This window comes from Silurus aristotelis (assembly GCF_946808225.1).
Source record: "Silurus aristotelis genome assembly, chromosome: 8".
In the NCBI taxonomy this organism is placed as follows: domain Eukaryota; kingdom Metazoa; phylum Chordata; class Actinopteri; order Siluriformes; family Siluridae; genus Silurus; species Silurus aristotelis.
Window position 1 is genome coordinate 10,605,858 of NC_139581.1, and position 21,675 is coordinate 10,627,532.

Sequence of the window (21,675 nt, forward strand, 5' to 3'; positions counted from 1 at the left end):
AGTTCTTTCTTCGCATACCCTATTGGTGTAAGGAGGCCGGAGTCAGAGCGCAGGTCAGCCATGATACAGCGCCCCTGGAGCACAGAGGGTTAAGGGCCATGCTCAAGAGGCCCAAGAGTGACAATTTGTCTTTACGGGTGCTAGAACCCCCGACCAGTAACCCAGAGCCTTAACCACTGAACTACCACCTCCCTTTATACTGACACAGCTATAGGAACCATCAATACTATACAGAAACACAGTATAACAGACAGGTATCGCAAGAAAGCGAATGCCATTATTAAAACAAGAAACCCAATTATCACAATTCAACAAGTCTCCTTTTACTCATCTCACTCCTTTCACTGAAGCCTTAGCTGCACTGCCCACATGTAGCATCTCTATCAGAAGCATCAATATTAACCTCATAAAATGACCCTGGGTTTTGCATTTTTCTTTCCTGAACATTGTTTTTTCTGGGGATTTAAAGTCAGATTAATCAAATTGTGTGTTTTTGTGTAAATTCTACGAGAAATAAATGCAAAAGTGTAAATGATTCATAAAAAAGCTTAACAACTTTTTTGGACTGTTTTGGCTGAGGAATCACAACTTTTTCTTTTTGAAAAGTCCATCTTGAAAATTGCTTTTTAGGGTATCTGTGTCCAGATCAATTTCCTCTCCCGTGTCAGCAATTGTGGAATGAAAAAACACATATAAAGTCTACACAAATATATTTAAGCTTGTGCAATTTGCTACAAATGAGGTTTGAGTTTTTGACTAGAGCACTCTGTGACCATCCAGCCAAAGGAAGTCAAAGTGCTGATGTTTCTGTAAACCTGCTAGGTCAACTCGAAATCCGAATGGTTAAAGCCCCAGCCTTCAGGCAATATATGCATTATGCTACAGGCGCCCGCAATATTGATTATGAAGGCCTCACGTCAAATTTATCTGATGTTGACAACACGTGATTGTGAAAAATATAGGAAAACATAGGTCTGTGATTCTAATAGAGTTAAGCCCAGCAGAGAAGGCCTGAGGCACTGAGAACACATCCAGCTTCAGGCCCTCTTCAAATCAGACAATTGGTTTCCACATTTCAACCAAGATAAAGTGGTTATTGATGATGAAGAATATCTTTCATAATGCCATACATAATCTAAAAACCCCCTTTCAACCATTTACCTCTGAATATGGCCCTGATTTAGAGGGGGTTTTAGTTTACCGAGCTTTAACTTTCAAGTTTAGTGAGAAACGTTTTACCATGTAAGTTTTTATGAAGGCTGACAATAATTATGCTCACAATTCAGCCTAAATATGTGCATTGCAGCCTTCCACACCTTCCTAAAAGAGAGTGGAGTGAGAATGGAGGAGGACCAGTTTGGTGTGTTTGTTTTGTCAAACAAAGCCTGATAATAAACTTGTTTTGGGATCGTGAACGGTTTGAAACTGAAATGCAGCATTGACTCTACTCCACCCTGTAAATCTATTCTCAAAACACGTGGAACCAGAATTCCACGTTCACAGCCTGAGAGGTGTGAATAAAGCCGGCAGAGAGAGAACACGATGAGGGCGGCTCTGAGTCCAGCGGCCATTTACCTACAGTAAAACTACTAACTGCTCCTTTACATGTTAGGTAACGTGATGGGGGCGTGGTCTAGAGCAGCCCCGCGAGCCGGTTCCTCAAAGCTCTGTGCAATCACGAGACGAGACGTAATAGGTTACGATTGCACGGGGGGAGTGGTTGCCGTGACAACGCCGCGCCCCTTCGACATCTTTCAGGAAATTAATGTGAGGGAATAAGGAAAGCTGGAACTCCGAGCCCTTAACGAAGACGAAGGAAGTTGCCGAAGGGGGAAGTTCGACTTGAATGTGGCGGACAGCGAACCAGATACAAGAAGATGCTTGTTAAGGAATAGTAAGTAATAACAAGTAGGATATTACTGGCAAACGCATACGAAAACAGCGTAGACGTAAAACTAACGTAAGCCAGCTATATGAGAGAAAGATGAGTGGCCTCAGGTTGAACTTGACTCCTGGCAGGATAGTTTACCTTCTACATCTAATTCAACAGCTTTCTAATAGTGGTTTATATATATATATTTTTGCTATATATATGATCTTGAATTTAGTTTTCAGTCCATCGTTAAAACCTGAAAATGTCGAGGTCGAAAGTGATGGCCATTCCCATGTGGAAGTTAGGATATACCCGCTAACGTTACAGCTGCTAACCAGCTCGCCATTTTCATTTAGTTATTTCATACTGAAATGAATTACACAACCGGCCCAGTACATCAACTTTGACATACGGTGTTTGAATGAAAACATAATATAGCTAAAAAAAAAAATAAGGATATACAAAATATCATTCTTTTATTATTTAATTTAATTACACAATTAACTTATAACTCGGTTATCCTCACCCTGTCTTATACCTGTGTAAATCCTAGAGGCTTTTAAAAAAATAATAAAATTTATTGTTCACGGTCACGTGATTCTGACCTGTCAGTCACGCAGCCACTACGTCACTACGTCACTGCACATACAGTTCAAAGAGCGTGAGGTGATTATAAGTGTTTTACCTTCAGGCTTTTAAAGGCACGGTGAGCTGGTGTTCAGAATGCTGACACATCTCTTTTAAAGCACAAAATCCACGCTTTGCTTCTAGAAATGAGGCACAAAGGTCTAATTCTCCAATGCATTATTTATAGAGTAGTGTATAATCAGAAATGGACATTCGGTGTCACCCAGATTAAGATGAGTTCCCTTAAAAGTCCGGTTCCTCTCAAGGGTTCTTTCTCTTACCATCTCAGGGAGTTTCTCCTTGCCACTGTTGCCACTGGCTTGCTCGACAGGAATAAACTTATAAGCACAAACATATGCATTCATATTTTATGACCTGTTTCTTCCCAAAGCTACTTTGGACAATGTACATTGCTATACAAATAAAATAAAATTTAATAAATTGCAACTTATCTACTTTTTTTGTTCATTACAGTACAATTATACTTTCTAAATTCCTTGACTAGAAAGAAACTTGTAAATCTGTCTTTGATGACTGTTTTGTAATGGAAACATGTCTTCTGCCTTCCAGTCGAGTCGTTCTTCCCATTTCTGTTGAAGAGGTAAGTCCAAATGTTCCATTAACCCATCGAGACCATTAGCGGCCTTGCTTCATGCGACAGAGCGGGATTACAGCCCACCCTGTGACTAAGTTTTTCCAGTCTACACAGACTCTGGGAAGTTCCTCTGTAGGGCCCACAAACCAGACTTTTGTTATTCAGCTTATATGTGCTCTTTATATGCACCTCAGCTTTAGTCTTTTGTATTGTATGCTGTACAAGTCAGTGTTATCTAATCGCAAGGAGTAGTACTTATCAACATTTAACCAAAGTATCCTAACCTTGTTCTCATACTTGCTGTGTGTCCTTCATTCGTTTTCACATTGGCTGTATAGTCAAACTATACGTTTTATCTTTTGTTTGGGGTTTTCTGTCTAAAATATGATATAAACGATGCTTAATCAAAACCAAAGTGGTCCATGACTGAACAATTCAACATAAAATCATAAAATAAATATTAGTGTCGGAGTGGTAAAAATGTGTTTGAAGTTATCTATAGATATATTTTGCCTTAGTTGGGATAATAGCAGTAACACGGTAATTCCTTTTAGGACCGTGTTAATCAGTCAATCCCATTTTTCAGTAAATTACATTTGCTTTCTTGGGCTGCCGGTGTTTCACACACAGTGTATACGTGCTATGTGAATGTGTGAGGGAACCGGGTTGTCTTTTCTGCTCTGCAGTACCAAGTGGCTCAGCTCTACTCAGTGGCTGAGGCCAGTAAGAATGAGACAGGAGGAGGAGAGGGAGTGGAGGTACTGAAGAATGAACCCTATGAGAAGGAGGATGGAGAGAAAGGGCAGTACACACATAAGATCTACCACTTGCAGAGGTATGCACATCATCATCATCATCATCACCACCATCAAGATCATTCAAAAACATGGATTCTTAAAGACTACTTGGGACTAGTTGCTTGGTGCATTATTCAATGCTTTTGTTTTTTCTTACTGTCTCATGTAGTAAGGTACCAGGGTTTGTGAGGATGCTGGCGCCAGCATCAGCTCTCAAAGTCCATGAGAAGGCCTGGAATGCTTACCCATACTGTCGTACAAGTACGTCTGAGTGTTCCACAAGTATAGTAATTTAGCTTAGTTGGTTAAGAAAATATTGACGTACAGCCACGCTTTGTTTGCGCATATATTACAGTGAACTTACATGTGGTCATTTTAAAATGTCCAAAGCATTACTGGCTTAAAAATTACACTAAATTTGATTACATTTTCTTTTTCCATATGCTGTTCTTCCTCTGGTCACCATTAGTTCTCACAGTAAGTATCTTACTCATGGCCTGGCCCAAAGTATTTGATTTCTACAAATAAGCATTCATATATTATAGTATTTCTCTTAATTTAAATTAATCCACTTCACCTGTGTGTAAAATGCTACCTTCTAGCTGAGGAGATGCTCAGTATTATTTATTAATGCTTTGATAAACCTAAGATGCAGAACCGTCACAATAATTGATAATTTCTGAAATGCTACTGAACTATAAGTCAGAAAGCCCAGAATTATTTTTTTCTCTCACATTGTTTTCTTATTGCCCCGTAGAATGAGTACATGAAGGATAACTTTATGATCATGATTGAAACATGGCACAAGCCTGACTTTGGTGACCAAGACAATGTAAGTGTCTCCCTATATAACAAAGCTAACTATATCTAAAAACCTGAATATAACTGAATGCTAGATAAGAATTATATTATCTTTTAGTTTGTCAGTTTAAATGCAGGATCTTTTAAAAGAAAGTGTTGAGTAACTTAAGTCCTTGTAAACAGAAGGTCAGCCTTTTATCTTATACCTAATCTTAAATGTCATTTCTGCAGGTACACAAGCTTGATGAAGACACATGGAAAAAGACTGAGGTCGTTTACATTGATATTGGAGACAGGAGACAAGTAGAAGACAAAGTGAGCATCTTGGAATTTTTTTATTACATATTAAAGAAAACATTCACAATTTCCCCTTTTGCTACTAGTAAGATACACTATCCTTTAAGAGAAAAAAGAGAAAAAAAACTCTCACTTTCCTCATGTACACTTTTGCCAAAAGTATTGGGTCACCTGGTCATATGTACGGTATGTGATTATTATTTTTTTTTAGTCCCAATTTGTTCTTCGTATTCCCTCCACTCTTCTGGGAAGCTGTTTCACTTAATTGTGTAGTATGCTTATATCAAATCAAATCAAATTTTATTTGTCACATACACATACATACAGGGAAGGACATGCAGTTAAATGCTTGTGTTTATCAGCCACAAGGGTATTGATGTAGGTGAGGATGCTTGGGGTGCATTCGGCATTCCAATTCATAATAAAGTGTTCAGTAGGGATGAGATTGGAGCTCTATAGCAGGCCATTTAAGATCTTCCTCTCCAAAGCATGTAAACCATATCTTCCAGGAGCTCACTTAGTGCAAAGGGGCATTGCCATGCTGGAACAAGTTTGGGTTTCCAAGTTCAAGTGAATGCAATATTTTATTATAGCGCATCTTAAGACGTCCTATACAGTTGAGTGCCTCCAGATTTGTGGTAACAGTTTGAAAAAGAACCACATATAGCAGGAAATGTCATGTGATCAAATAATTTTGGTAATATAGTTTACATTATATTATACATTACAACAGTCTTTTTTTTTTTTTTTTTTTCCACATATCCCAGATTGTTAGGAAGAGCACATGGTCAGACATGATGCAGCACCTCTGGAGCAGTGACTGTCGAGGGCCCAATAGTAGCAGTACTGGGGCTTGACCACTGAGCTACCACTTCTCTCACTTTACTTTACTCATGCTGGGTTGCTTCTTTCTGTAAAAAAACAAAACAGCATATGAGTATGCAGGTTGAAGCGGTTTGTGAAAATCAACATTTATATTATATTTTGCAGATGGCAGGTTAACAACCATGCTTAAAATAATCAATATAAAATATAAAACAACATTAATTTGACATTTTTAGTTTAAAAGAATATACAGACATTTGTTCATTTGTGAATATATAATATAATAATTAAATTATGTATGCATAAATTATATATACAAACATTAAAAACAAGCATTTAAAAGTAGTAAAGTCGCAATAAATCACGTTTGAAAACAGAAGGTACTGTTGTAGTAGACATGCCATAAAAAGAGAATGGAACGGAGAAACGCAGTAATCAAACAGGATTGATTTAAAAGAATAGGGAAAAATATGCATTAGTGTACAAATGCATAATCATTCGCTGAAAACCCCAACAGTGACTAAAAATGTAATCAGATGTAATCTGCTGTTATTTGCTGTTTTTAGATTGTTTGTTCGCACCGTTTTAATTGAATCCATCACTATGTTGCGAGCAACCTGATGCGCGGAAGTCAGAAAAGAACAGCTCTAATGCGACTGTCCCGAAGTTAGCAAACGAACATTTTACAGAGTAGCCCTTTATTAAAGTGTACTATTTTCACATGATTAGGATCATACAGTTTTTACTTACCGTGCTGATGTTTCGCCTTCATCCGTGACTCCAGTGTATTTTCTTTTTGCGTCCCTGTGCATCACTGTGGTACTTCAATCCTTTACAAGCTCCACTTTACATAACTTCCAGGTCCAGTTTTCTGTGTTGTGTTTAATATAAAATGTTCCTATGCCTTCCGTTTTAATATAAAATGCTCCTCTTGCCTTGGATGACTTGGGACGCACACTTGTTAATGCTGCCGGTTGACCCTGTACTGACCCGGCTGTATTATCTTGCTGTCACTCTAAACCGAAACATGAACGGTCCAACTAATCGATAGTGGCATTCATTGACAACGAATTTGATTATCGGTTATTATCGATTTTATCGATTAGTTGTTGCCGCTCTACTTTACTCCGGACTAATCCATTCAGAGTAATTGCGGATCAAGTGGTGTGAAGAGATCTTATGCAATCACAATTCCAACTGCATACACAGATTTACTAAACCATCAGATTTACAAAGACTTGATACTACTTTTAATGGTTGTGTTGAGAATAACGCCTTGACCACAGACATAAAGTCAGGGCTTGGTTTTGTCACGTCACAATCGTCTAATGATACAAATTTGTCCTGTGCCATATAATTGTATTCACACAAACTAGAGATGTAAAATGCTAAATGGAAAACAATTTGTAGGCTTAAAACTCCATTGCGTCTAGTCTTTTTCTTTTTCTACTAGACTTATCTGCATGAAGTCTCCCATTTTTTGCATATGAAAATCAATTAGACTTTTAAAGTGTGTGAAAGGTTGGAAGACTCAGCCAGAAGGAATATAAAAGTTCACTGACCGTGTTTAGAGCCGTTGTTTTGAATAGTGTCTGATTACTCCTCGCTCTTCCTTAGTCAGCATAAGAACAAATTACTAAACAATGTAACTTAATTCAAGAGCAGGTACACTTCTCACTGTTTGCCAGAAAGTCAGCTATTTTTTTTATTTAATCCTTACAGGACTACAAAGCTGATGAGGATCCAGCAACATTCAAGTCATCGAAGACGGGAAGAGGGCCTTTAGGACCTCAGTGGCGAGTGTGTATGATATACATTGTTGTTGTTTTAATGTTCTCCATTATCTAATTGTTCTCTAAATTAATATTCACATCAACAGTGTTGCATCCAAGCTAATCCACTTTTTCACGCATGTCTAATCCAAATATAGAAAGAGCTACCTCAGAAGACCAACTGTCCACACATGTGTGCCTATAAACTTGTCACTGTCAAGTTTAAGTGGTTTGGCTTGCAAAATAAAGTGGAAGGCTTCATCCACAAGGTACAAGGAACAATATGTTAATGAATCCAAATATTATCCATTTTTAATCCAATATTAATTCTCTAATCTAATAATTTATTTTTCCCGGCACGATAGCTATGTATTTGTTTTTTGTAAGGAAAATATATGTTTTTTTGTTACCTTGTTTGACCAAATGTCTCATATTTGATTATATCATGTGACTGCCAGACATTTACATTTATCTGAGAAACATGACCATTTCTGTTGTGGCTTCTAGCAAGAGAAGCGGTTGTTCACCACCTTCCACAGGCAGCTGTTTTGCTGGATAGACAAGTGGATTGACTTGACAATGGACGACATTCGACGGATGGAAGAAGAGACCCAAAAGGAACTTGATAAGGTGCATAGTGTTTCAATGGCTTTTAACTGATGGAAATTTGAGACGTGGATGGCTTTTGTTTATTACACAGTAGAAAGGGTGATGTGTATTATTAACAGAGCCTGTTTATTATTGGCATCTGTTTATTTAATAAAAACTATCAAAACGGCAACTTGTGTTGTGTTTGCTAACGTTTCTGTCTGCGGTACAATAATTGATTACAGGATAAGAAATTTATCCTCAGTTTTTACCTTTTTGAAATAGCAAAACTATATTTTGAGACATTTTAGCAAGATTTTAATCAAATGCAGATTTTTCTTTACAATTAAATAGATGCCCTAGATCAGGGGTGGCCAACCCGTAGCTCTCGAGCCGCATGTGGCTCTTTGCCTGATTTCATGCGGCTCTTACGTTCATATCGAAGTTCGTGTTTGTGTGTTTGTTTGTTTGTTTGTTTTTTTATGTGCGTGTTTGCTTGAGTTCAATACAGTATTTTTAAGACTTAAATGATCTTGCCCCTACTGGGAAACATTGCGATATTTTCATCTTACGCACATGCGCATTTGATGAAAATACCGTAATGAACTCAAGCGAAGCGAACACGCACATTAAAAAGAAACAAACTTCGATATGCAAATTGTTTACTTACATTTTAAATAAACAATCTGTGTCAAGTTTGCTCTCAAAATGGAAAAAAATGCACAGCAAAAAAAATGAAAATGAACACATGACGTTTTTAACAGAGTGGGAGAGTTTATATTTTTTTGTTAATGACCAGTCATTCTGCCTTATGTCAGGCGTCATTAGCGCATTTAAAAGTTTCAAATCTTCAGCACCACTTCAGCTCACTCCATGCTAACATCGACCAGGAATTTCTAAAAGGGACTGAACTTCACAAACGCTATTGTAGATTATTATATTTTTGTTTGTGGACTTGGTTGAACTGAGAGTTTGTGTGTGTGTGTGTGTGTGTGTGTGTGTGTGTGTGTGTGTGTGTGTGTGTGTGTGTGTGTGTGTGTGTGTGTGTGTGTGTGTGTGTGTGTGTGTGTGTGTGTGAGTGCACGTGAGTGCACACAATGTATATTGTTGAAACTGACTGGCCTGTGGTCTTGTAATGTAGGAGTCAATTTCTGTCATTATCATGCCGGTTGTGTGACATTTATAATAATTCTGGCTGAGCAGAGGTGTGAGTGAGTGAGGGAGGAAGGGATGGGTGATGTTCATATGTGCCCATGTGTATGATGTGGCTCTTTGCTGTAACACAGTAAAAAATGTGGCTCTTGGTATCTTGACTGGTTGGCCACTCCTGCCCTAGATGATAGATGCATTTATTTGTGACCTCTAAATATCAGGATTCAAATAATTTCTTTGCGTTTCCCAGCATGTTAGTATACTGAGGTCAGAGCGCAGGGTCGGCCATGATACTGTGCCCCTGGAGCAAAGGCCTTGTTAAAGGGGCCAACAGTGGCATTTGGTGGTGCTGGGGCTCAAACCCCAAACCTTTTGATCAGTAACCCAGAGCTTTATCCGCTGAGCTACCACTTCCTAATCTAACAGGTCTGTTATTTTCTCCACCTTTAGATGCGAGACAAGGACCCAATAAAAGGGATGTCTGCCTCAGATGAGTAAAGGCCCTGCAGCTGGGACTATGTAAGTATAGTAAAGCTTCTGACTATCACAATCAGAAACAGAAAATGGTGCTGAGTGCTATATCACTGGCATACAGAGATATCTTAACTGCTCCTAGTCCTCACTGATTGTGTGCTTACGCTGTCAATGTCAACATAATGGCGATTCAGAAAAGAGAACTCGCAATGTCTACTAGACTAATCCTGATTGTATGGATTATGTCAGATGTTAATACAGCACAAAGGTCACATTTTTCGACTTTAGACTGCATTTAGGATGGACAGCATGGGTCAGCCGATATCAGTCCAAAAGATAGAATAGTAGGTACTTTCTAGCTTATGCAGGACATGGAAATTAGAGCTCGAGTCTGCGCAGTAGAGGCAAAGGGGTGCGGTATCAGTGAGAAACCTTTGCTCAGCGAAGTGTCGCTTAACTTCACTTATTAATGACTTGCGCAAGGTCTTTTGTGTTTTACTGGACATAACAGATCTGCATACACACAGTCCAGTGCGATTATCACAAAGAATAAACGTAATTAAACAACAATTTATGCACATTTTCACCTATAGATAAAAAAAAAAAATCACCTACACCGAACCCGACACTGTTGTTATTGTTTCAAATGTTTACAAATACTCTAAAGCTGACAGATCTAGAAAAGCAGCTGAAATTTGTCAGCTCAAGGAGATCAGAATGAACCTGTTTGCACCAGAATACAAATGTATCTCTATGCTATGTATTTCTTTCACTCCACTTTCAATATGAAAGGTCAGAGCATCGATCAGCCTGTTTTCTTATAAAGGCCAAGAAAACAGCCATAGTAATTGATACTGAACACATCTTGCCCTAATCCAATGCTGACTGCAATCTATTTAAATCCTACAGGCTACATAACGTGTAAAAAAAGAAAAAGGAAAAAAAGAAAAAGGAAAAAGCTTGACCAAAAGTGAATTAAGTTAATGATGTCTGGCTGCTTTTTATGCATTTTCTGCACTTTAACAAAATGATAGTGTTATTTAACTATTCAAGAGCAATTAAAACAGATGAAACTGTTCTCAACACTGTCAAGGTTCCAGCTGTCAGCCCTCTTACCACAAATCTCAAAAATACAATAGCTTTTATTAAAATCATTTAGTGACCAGAACTATATAAAGTTGTTCATTAATGAGAGTTCTGACAGACTGTGACTGCTAAATGACTTCAGTGGTGTAAAATGAGTGTTTGAGTTCGTGTGTTAGAGCTGGGAGCAGTGACTAGTGTATGGTTGGGTGGAGTTCAAATTGTACCAGAGCAAACCACTAAAGGCATAAGACAGGTTAATTTGTGTTTCACTTGTCAACTGTCTCCTTTTCAGGCTTGTATGTGTATTTTCACAGACGTACCACAACACACTTTTTTTTTTAAATGAGTTCTTTTTTGTATCTCAGAAACGTAAGAAACATTCAAACTAATCATTTATATGCCTAGATGTTTAGTATTTTCTTTGTCTATATAATAACTGTTTGTTTCACTCCATTTGTGTCTCGCTTTTGTGTTCTAGATATTGCCCTGTGAGCAGCAGTATTGTCCATGTCCCAGGCAGTGTGTGAGAGGACGTCTTTCCTCTAGATCTACTCTATTATGGTGCCTCCCCGAAGTCCTTCTCCCACAACCGCAGAGCTTGTACACACCATAAAACCCTCCTAAAGTGGATTCTTACATTAGACAATAATATCTAATTATATAACTAATTATTCATCTTTATTTTTAAGGTTTACTGCTTTTATTTTAGAAATTTATTTCATCATCATAGCTCCCCCCCAGGTTTTTATTGAGCAGGCTGACTATTTTTCTTTTCTTTTCTTTTCTTTTCTTTTCTTTTCTTTTCTTTCTTTATATATATATATATATATATATATATATATATATATATATATATATATATATATATATATATATATATATATATATATATATATATAATTATAAAAATATATAAATAAATAAATAAATAAAAGTCCCCGTCCAAAAAGACTGACACCACCACTATAACACTGTTCTTACACTAGTTCTCTTTAGTTTGATTTGCTTTATTCACTTCTTCCCGCTAAATTATCCCCACTGTTGTGTGCTCCTAAGCTGCCTTAGGGGTGACAGTCAGTTGCCGTGTGTGTGTGTGTGTGTGTGTGTGTGTGTGTGTGTGTGTGTGTGTGTGTGTGTGTGTGTGTGTGTGTGTGTGTGTGTGTGTGTGTGTGTGTGTGTGTGTGTGTGTGTGTGGGAGTGGGAGATTTCAGGCTAGCACTTTCTCCTCACCACGTGACCCACCACTTTTTACACATCTGAAAATGGTTGTTGTAAGCAGTATGGTGTAATTGTGTTTACATGAGGTAACCTCAGCCTGATTGAATATGCATCTTGGGATTAAGGGAATGAGGTTATTTAGCGTCGATGTTACTTTGTCTTTATTGTAACGGTTCCATCGCCGTTACGTTCATTTTGAATTTGGTCTAAAAGTTTGGAGTTGTCTACTTTGCCTCGATTTTAAACCGGGGCACAGACGCTAGTTTATTTATTCACTGGGTATTTTTACAGTTTGTCAAACTTTCTGGGATTATGAAACTGTGTAGGGATGACATTTTTCTACTCTTCTGGCAATTCTGTATCATGATTTAAAATGGATCAATAAAATGACAGGCTTATATTTGTGGTGTTTTTGTTTTAGCAACTGTGTTGATGTTAGTCAATCAGCCAGTTACAGCAAACTCTAGAATTATTGCAACCTATTTATGGTGCTTATTTGGTCCAGTATCACTCTGATGATATTATAAATCATACCTATAATTAATGAATTTTTTTTTTTCTATTGTCATTATATAAAACATTTTTTGTTTGTTTTATAAATAAAACCAAATGTCACTTATTTGTTCCACTAGTAATTCTTAGGAATAAAAAAAACCCCAATACATTCAGGTTGTCTGGCCATCTGAGATTACAATAAATATGATATCACAAGAATGAATGGTTAAAGATTAAAGGATTTATGAGTACCCTCACTTTAACAAGCAGTTGAAATTTTGGAATTGATCCACACAAGCTCAATGTCACAGCAATGTCAAGGAGTGTGAAACTGTTCTTCCTTCCTGTTTGAAGTTTATTTCACAGGTATTTTAAGGCATACATATTTGTAACATTGAGGTTTATACTTGGTGGCAGTGAAGGCATCTCTGAGGAAGCCGTTGGCATGAAGTACTTGTTCAAGCAGTGATCCATGACTCCCTAATTCACTGTCATATAAATATGAAATGACAAAGGCCATATGCCCTTGGTCATTCATCAACTTAGATTTAAAAATACACAAATGAAATAAGAAAAATGTATACATTTCTGAAATGCCTATATCCTGTGTAAAGGAGATATTGAGAGGCAAACAAGTATCGTGGGTGGAGATTTGCATATTTATAGCATTTTGTGGTCGATGGCAGCAAACTATTTGAAAGGCAAATCAGAAGGAAGACTTTGCTTTCATCCAACCACAAACATAAGTGCCTGCAGTTTAACTTTAAAATAACTGAATTCTATCATCAGAGAGGACAAAAAAACAATTTTTTTATCTTAAACATACATCAAAAGTTCTCTTTTAAAACTGAACTACGGAACTGATTGTGCTCTCACCAGCAATCATTTGCAATAACACTTTACTTTAAAGTTGTTTGATTCCAAATGTTGACAGGAAATTATTTTCATCTTATTATCTTATAACTAATTGTTTACTGGTAGAGCAGTGTTTGTCTACAACCACAAGATAGCACCATAGCACCATTCCTCCTCATAGACAGGTCCCCAGTATTGACATAAAACAGTTTTTAATTAACTTTACCTGTGTATTTGTTGTACAGAAATGCTTGAGTTGAACCATCTCTTGCCTTTTAAGATGTTAAAAATGAATGTACACCCTGCCTGTAAAAAAACCTCATGATTACATTAGATTTTTATAATTGAACGCTAATGCTCTAATGCTAATGCTCTGCTTTAATGCTCTATTAAATCCATGTTTTATTGTATTTCAGAGAGTAAATGTGCAGAGTCGTCTACAGGACTTCTTGAATATCTGGTTAGGTTTTGTTTTTACATTTTTATATTAAAATTGTGCAAAAGAAATCTTTACACCCTTTAGCTTATTTAGGTTTTTGTTTTTCCCCCAAGTATACTGTAATTATCTTGTATTGATATTCTAATTTAAGAAATATTTTATACAGAATTTACTTTAAACAGCTTTGTATCTGTAATTCCTTTTAGTTAATATAAATGTTTAAGCAATTACTTACTCATGAAGCCCACAGAAATCTACATTACATGTACATAAAAGTGTACCCTATATACAGTATATAAATATGTACTATATATAGTATAGAAAAAATAGAGATATCCTCTTTCATGATGCATGCGTGACTTGTTTACTTGGCCTGCTTTAGTTGGTATACTGTATAAATATTTACTTCAACCAAGATTATAAACATGCACCACCAGCTGTGACATTTATATGCTACAGAAAGAGTAACAGCTATTTCAGGCAATGAGGTCTTTATATAATGCTGGAACACTTCACTTTCCTTTACTCATCAAAACACTACATCCACTCCTCTCTGTTTACACACTGAGAACCAGATGGCATTTCAGGACACTTTGTCCCTCCTATGAAAATGAAAATCACCCATCTGTGTGTAAGTGTATTGGGAAAAAGTAAATCTCAACATGCAAATCTTAAGATTGCCGCACAAAATACTTTAAAATCATGACCTGATGGCACTGAGAGAATCTCAGTGAAACATTATATCACTTTCTTTTAAAGTTATTCTGACTACAGGTTAAAACCTACAATTTTTTATTTAGTAAGATGCAAAAACAACAGTCTACAGAACGATGGAATTATAAAGGTCAATCTTTTATTTGGTATTAGAATCTAAATGTAGTTTTTTTGCATCTTTTATGTCTCTCAAAATTCCTGATACAATTAAAATCTTTTTTATTTTATTTTATTAAGCTCATTATTTAAACATCCTTGATTAATATTGTGGCTTTTTATACAGTATTTGACTTTTAATGCCACTCTTTTTTTTCAGTGAACAAACTGTCTAAAAACTAGAATAACTAACTAACTAATAATAATAATAATAATAATAATAATAATAATAATAATAATAATAATAAAACTATATAATAATGGTTTAGATTTTTCAAAACAGAAAACAAAAAAACAGACCCCACTTTAAATTCTTTGACTTTTCTTATGGTTTCTTGACATTTCTTTCCTGATTAAGATCTTCCCTTTCTCCAGATGCCAGATGTTTTGCATGCACTATGAATAAAAGTTGCTTACACATCTCTGCTCTGAGGGTTTCCGGTTCCCCTTCATTCCGTTGCTTTGTACCCTTTTAGCCCTGCACCGGTCCCCGTGTCGTGTAGGTGAAGACAGGAAGTAAAGAGAGCATGCGTCGGATTGGGGCACAGCCGCTTTTGGATACGTGCAGTCCTGCACTCTTCAGTGCAGTGCATGCTGGGGGAATTTCAGCACAGCTGCCTAGAAAGCGATGACCTTGGCACTAGTTGCTGCTCATCCCTTTGCAGCAAAGAACCGTTTTCTAATTATAACTCTTATAATTACAACGGAGACGTACAAGCACACTGCTAAATTCAATTCAATTCATTATTATTTGTCAAGCGGTTTTGACAATGAACATTATCTCCAAGCAGCTTTACACAGATAATGTGATGATAAAGAATGAGAAAATGCTTTTCCTGACAATAAACAACAAGAAAAATGATTCACGTTTATTTAATGACCAGACAAACCACCTGATGCAGATCTCACACATAATGAGAGCTTATTGCGCATTAATTATTTTTATGAAAGGTTTCGGCTTTTTACATATTTTATTATCTTTATCATCAGCATCTTTTTTTCTCAGATAGCAGACTTTACAGTCGGTCACTTAAATAATTTCGTCAAAACAACAGGAGGCGGCATGCCAACTGATTCTGAGGAACTCCGGAAGCAAGATGACAAAACACTGGCTGATAGGCGTTTTCATGATCAGGTGTTTCCCACACTGGATGTTTCCTCCTCTTCCTTATTCTTATACTCCTATATTCCTCAATTCCCACACTCCTATACTTTTATCATTTTAAACCCCTATATATATTTATAAACCCATACTCCTATTATTATAAACTCCTATATTTGTAATCCCATACTACTATAATTTTATAATCCTAAACTCCTATATTTACAATCCCATACTACTATAATTCTAAACACATATACTTATAAACCTCTATATTAATAATCACATACTCCTGTACTTCTATAATCTTAACTTCTATAATCTTAACTATTGATAATCCCATACTGCTGTAATTCTAAACTCCTATATATTATAATCACATACTCTTATAATTGTATAATTCTATACCCCCTATACTCCTATATTTCTTTACTCTTATATTCCTCCTTACTATATCCCTTATCTACCATATTCCATTGTTTTTATTCTTCTATACAACTATACTCTGATACACCCATACTTCTTAATGGAAATCCAATACTCCCATATTTCTTTACTCCGTTATTCCTATAATAATTTCTATAACCCTACTCTTATATATTTCAATTTTCTATACACCTATAGTTCTGTTCTAGCAAATTTCTTTACTACTATGTACCTTTATAGCTGCATCATGTTCCACTTGCTTTCCAAATTCAGCGGGATGTATTACTGTGCTTCACTGCAGTTACATCGATTTGTTTTCTTTATTTACGCCATAATTTTTGGGTGGACCAGCCAAATGCGATAAGATAAGGATATCTATATTTAGTTATTGCATGCTAGACTCTGCTTTATTGTGAAGTGTTTACAACCAGGCTACTAATTGCAGCTATTATCTCTTATTTTGTTGTCAACAATGCTTTCTCGTAGTTTTATATCATATGCAATAAAATGGAGGCAATATAGAAATGTTCAAATATATAAACACTGGTCACTGTCATAAGAAGCCTTATAAATCTGCTTTCTATCCAATCAGCCCGTGATGTAAAAATAGACCAATGCATAAAATCATAGAGTTTGAAAGCTTCAGTTATTGTTCACATAAAAGATCAGAATTGTGGAAATGTGCCAAATAGGATTGTTTGAAGGTGCTCATCTCCTGGGATTTTCACCCTCAACAGTCTATAAAGTTTAGACCGAATAGTGAGAAAAGCATGTAGATCTTGAATGTATCTGCATGATTACATACATTGGGCTGATGCTGACTGACTAAATAATTGCAGGAATGTACAGGTGTACAGATGTTCCTATTAAAGTGGCGAGTGATTTATAGTGTATAAAAATCCACATATTAATTAAATATTAATCCACATAATAATTTACATATTATTAAAAATCCACTGTATTAATAATTACCATTGCAAATGATATATTTTCTTTCATTAAAGAATAAATATTTATATTTTAATCTTAATTTGGTAAGATACAAACTTCCCTTTTTGTTAAGTTTTTTCAAGTCATGTATTTTATTGCTATTTGTGTGTATAAAATTTGTGTAAGGCTTACGCAAAAGTCCAAATGAAAACAGAATATTTATGGAAATTTAATTAAAAGAGCAATAATTTAATTTAATGTGATTATACTAATTGCTTACTTGGCTGTAATGACTTCCTATAAGGGTTTTGGGACTTTTGGATGAAATGATAGAGAAGTAAATAATAAGTAAAATACAGAACATGAAAGTGAAATTATTTTGATTGGAGTTTCCAAGTCAGCTTGGATAATAATGTATGCCATATAAAGAAATGTTTGCTATTCTTTGGCTTTTCTCCTTTGTTGATAATAAGTTATGTAGGTGTCAACCATCTCCTATCTTAGGAATTAATAATTTTTTTATATTCATATTTATATATATTTTTTCGGTTGCAAATGCATCACAGAGCATTGACTTAATAAAAATTAAATAAAAGTCCAGCTTTTATTGAATCCACATCTCATGTACATGTTTGTAGAAACACTGCTGCTATTAAAGAATACCCTACAATTTATTTTTGTGTTTAAAAGTGATCTTGATTTCTGTGACTAAGGCTCTGCCAGGAAATTCAGTGTCTTAGTACTGTAAGATTACTTACAAATCATTAAATCAAGTGGTAGTCAGGCAAAGGATGAGTCACTGTTGTACCTGGAACAGAACAGCAGTCATTCTCAGAAATCAGGTTAAGATTGTGTATCTGTTTTTTGTCCGGAATCATGAAGAAAAATCCATCAGTGTTTTGCAGAAAGTATTTACTTGTGTGTAAAAACGTTACAGATACAAATAGAAAACACAAAGCAGTGTAGGGAACCACTGAGTACAATACAATTTTATAGTAGGGTCTTTAAAGTATATTTTTGGTGGGGCTGTTTTTATACAGTATATATACACAGTATATTTATTTTCATTTACATTTTTTTTTTTTGCTCCCACTTCTTTGCTCTGAGGGTTCCCTTCATTCCCTTCATTTTTTACATATCATATTTGTTATGAATTATATTTTTATAATCCTAATTGGTTTATACCTAATTGGTTTATACCTTGAATTTAAAGAAATACTCTCTATATCAAGTATAAATAAACTCTATTCTAGTCTTAAAATTTATCACATTTTTGGGGGGTTTTGTTCAATGAAAAGTTTATGAATAAAATACTTGAACAGCTAATCTAAGAGTTTCTCAAAAATTGGGTTGATTCATTGATTGAGAATTGACATCTGAATTTGATTCTACTGATTTCTGACTACTGAAATTAGAATCTGCCCCAACTCCAAAAAAATATTAGAATATATATATATATATATATATATATATATATATATATATATATATATATATATATATATATATGTATTTTTTTTTCTTCTAATATTCATCCTGTATATAGTGTATATTTAATCTATCCTTGTCTATCTAATGTAATGTTTCTCTTTTTCCACCTACAAAATATCTTTTAATGAGCAGCTTTATCAGTTTGACACTCTCAGAGAACGTTCAGGGCCTTTTGTATTGTTGCTTTAAATATTGTTGAAATTCCCTACAACACAGAGTTTAAAAATGTAAAAGCATATTTATTATCCAAAACATTTAAGTTCTTGTAAAATACCAATCATTCAGCTGAGCTTGTTTATTTTATTTATTTTGTGTTAATTTGGCTTAAACTAACACTGATATGAAAGAAGATATAATACTCATTAACCTTCTTGTAAAAACCTAATAAAATGTAGGTTAGATATAAATATATATTTTTGAATAAATAAATATTCATAGTAAACATATATACCTTTAGGTCAATTACACATTATTGAAAGTAGGGGTCCTAATATACCTTTCCACTATAAAGACAGTTAATAAATTACCACAACAGTGTAATACAATAAATACCAAAATAAACACTTTGACTTTAATACAGAGGCTGTTGTAAATATTATATCTTTCAGAATAGCAGCAGAACAGATCTATCTATCTATCTATCTATCTATCTATCTATCTATCTATCTATCTATCTATCTATCTATCTATCTATCTATCTATCTATCTCAAAACCACCAAATATCAAACATTTGTAGATTATGGGTTACACTTTTGTAAAATACTGGACGGCAGCTTACAGCTTAACTATAAAGTTAATTTCTTCTGACTTACAAAAGAAAAGCTTTTAATTAGTAAGCTAATTAAGACAACTTTCTTTCTAAAAGACATAAATAACAATGTTTTTCATAGTTTCATCTTACTGCTTACATCAAAACTTATTAATGCAAACCTATGGCCTTTGAACCGACCCTATGAAGCGCTCTCTCTCTCTCTCTCTCTCTCTCTCTCTCTCTCTCTCTCTCTCTCTCTCTCTCTCTCTCTCTCTCTCTCTCTCTCTCTCTCTCTCTCTCTCTCTCTCTCTCTCTCTCTCTCTCTCTCTCTCTCTCTCTCTCTCTCTCTCTCTCTCTCTCTCTCTCTCTCTCTCTCTCTCTCTCTCTCTCTCTCTCTCTCTCTCTGGGAACAGAAGGAGTATAAAATTGACATGCTGGTTTTGCTGAGCAGTCAGGTTTGAGTAGAGGAGACACCCAGGCAGGAAATGATGAGGTTTATATTGTTTTTCAAGTAAGTTTTTGCTGATTAATATAAAATACATCACACAAAAGTGCTTTCCTGTCTTGATAAACTCATAAAAGTGATATATTAGAAATTCTTGTATGTGGCAATTATGTTACATTTATATTTTTGTTAATAATCAGGCAGTAAAGGTGATATGATGATCAAGCATGAGGACATTGATGCAATTATGATTGATTGATATATATTTGTTTAAGGGTGTCCAACATATTACTGTCTTTGTGGACACAGGTTTTCTCTGTTCTGTGGACTTATTTTGCACAATAGAGGAAAAGGTACAGAGAGGAAGCCACATGCTGTTAGGCATAGGGTGTGTGGTTGTTAACACATAAATAGCCTTTTGAATATGATGTGGCTAGCTTGATGTTTGATTGGATGGCTGTGTGTGTGTGTGTGTGTGTGTGTGTGTGTAAGAGAGAGAAAGGAAGAGAAAGGAAGAGAGAGAGAGAGAGAGAGAGAGAGAGAGAGAGAGAGAGAGAGAGAGAGAGAGAGAAGCAACTGCTATTTGACCAGTATTAGTATTTTTCAGTCCTGCTCCTAGAGTCCCTGATCTCGGCGAACCTGTTATTTTATTGGGTGTGTTTACAGTCTGGAAATTGCAATTTCAAAATTTAGAACAAAATAATGACAATTATTTATTTTAAGCAACAAGACATTTAGTAGGTTCACATATTTTCTCTAATAAGCACAAGTAGCAACAACTTTTGTTGCCAGCTATATTGAAAATAATGGCTGTATGTTAAGTGTTTTTCAGAAGACAATAAATCTACACTGCTATAGCAGTATACAAGCTGCACATTGACTCAAATACAGTGGAACCCGGTTATCTCAACCTCGGTTAACTAGACAACCCTATTAAGTCGACGTTTTTGAAGTGAAACCGCCAAATTCTCGCTTTGTCTAAGCATTTTTTAATCGGTCGAAAAATTTGCCATTTAACGTCGGTTATCTCGGTGCACCGCAGAAGAACTCACGAAAGTGGCGGAAAAATCAAACCTTACAGCTGCTACAGGTGTTGTATTGTATACTGGTGAATCTCTGCTGTTAGTTAATGCCTTTTGTTGTTAAATGTTATGCGATGAACGGGAGGCGAAAGCCGCGCGGAACGTGGGATGAGCAGCAAAAGCATAGAATGAACACGGGCAGGAAAAGAGCAGCCGGTGAGAGAGTGCCGGTGGGAAGACACGTACCGGGATACGCATGAGCGATAACAACGACCGCCGTGAACCAACATATACCAACAATAACGGACAGTGAGAGTGTGGAAGTTTAAATAGGAGCTGGTGATTATGATAAATGAGCACCATATGTGCGTGATTGAAGCCGGGAGCTTCAGAGAAAGCGGCCGAGAAAACACCTGACACGCCGAAGGGGGCGCCGAAGGGGGCGTGGCAGGTGGATTCCTGACAGATAACAAACATGTATGTACATTTTTATAGCATGGCTTCATCAAACAAATCACGGCAACGCTGTTGTGTAAAAAAAAAAACCCTCCAAAAACACGTGCATGCACATTCTCATTTATTACGCACATCATGTACATAAATAAATTTCAAGCACGTTAATGTATTGCCGCCATTTTTATTTTCGTTTATCTCGATCATCGGTTATCTCGATGCTTTTTGGCGACCCCCTAGGACATCGACATAACCGGGTTCCACTGTATATCCAAGTTACATTTCTATAG

At 35.8% G+C, this 21,675-nt stretch overlaps 1 protein-coding gene across 1 annotated transcript; it reads left to right on the top strand.

Annotated features, from left to right (window-relative positions):
- Positions 1–1,727: 1,727 nt before the first annotated feature.
- pitpnaa (phosphatidylinositol transfer protein, alpha a) lies at positions 1,728–11,669 on the top strand. Its single transcript, XM_083548330.1, has 11 exons — positions 1,728–1,894; positions 3,071–3,101; positions 3,782–3,930; positions 4,062–4,161; positions 4,650–4,724; positions 4,925–5,008; positions 7,538–7,615; positions 7,746–7,856; positions 8,095–8,217; positions 9,778–9,846; positions 11,366–11,669. Exons 1-10 carry the CDS (start codon positions 1,878–1,880, stop codon positions 9,823–9,825), a joined length of 816 nt encoding a protein of 271 aa, XP_083404456.1. The 5' UTR covers positions 1,728–1,877; the 3' UTR covers positions 9,826–9,846; positions 11,366–11,669.
- The last annotated feature ends 10,006 nt before the right edge of the window (positions 11,670–21,675 follow it).

Coding starts and splice junctions, on each gene's coding strand:
- pitpnaa (XM_083548330.1), top strand. Junction 3,102..3,781: donor TTCCCATTTCTGTTGAAGAG/GTAAGTCCAAAT, acceptor TCTGCTCTGCAG/TACCAAGTGGCTCAGCTCTA. Junction 8,218..9,777: donor CCCAAAAGGAACTTGATAAG/GTGCATAGTGTT, acceptor CTCCACCTTTAG/ATGCGAGACAAGGACCCAAT.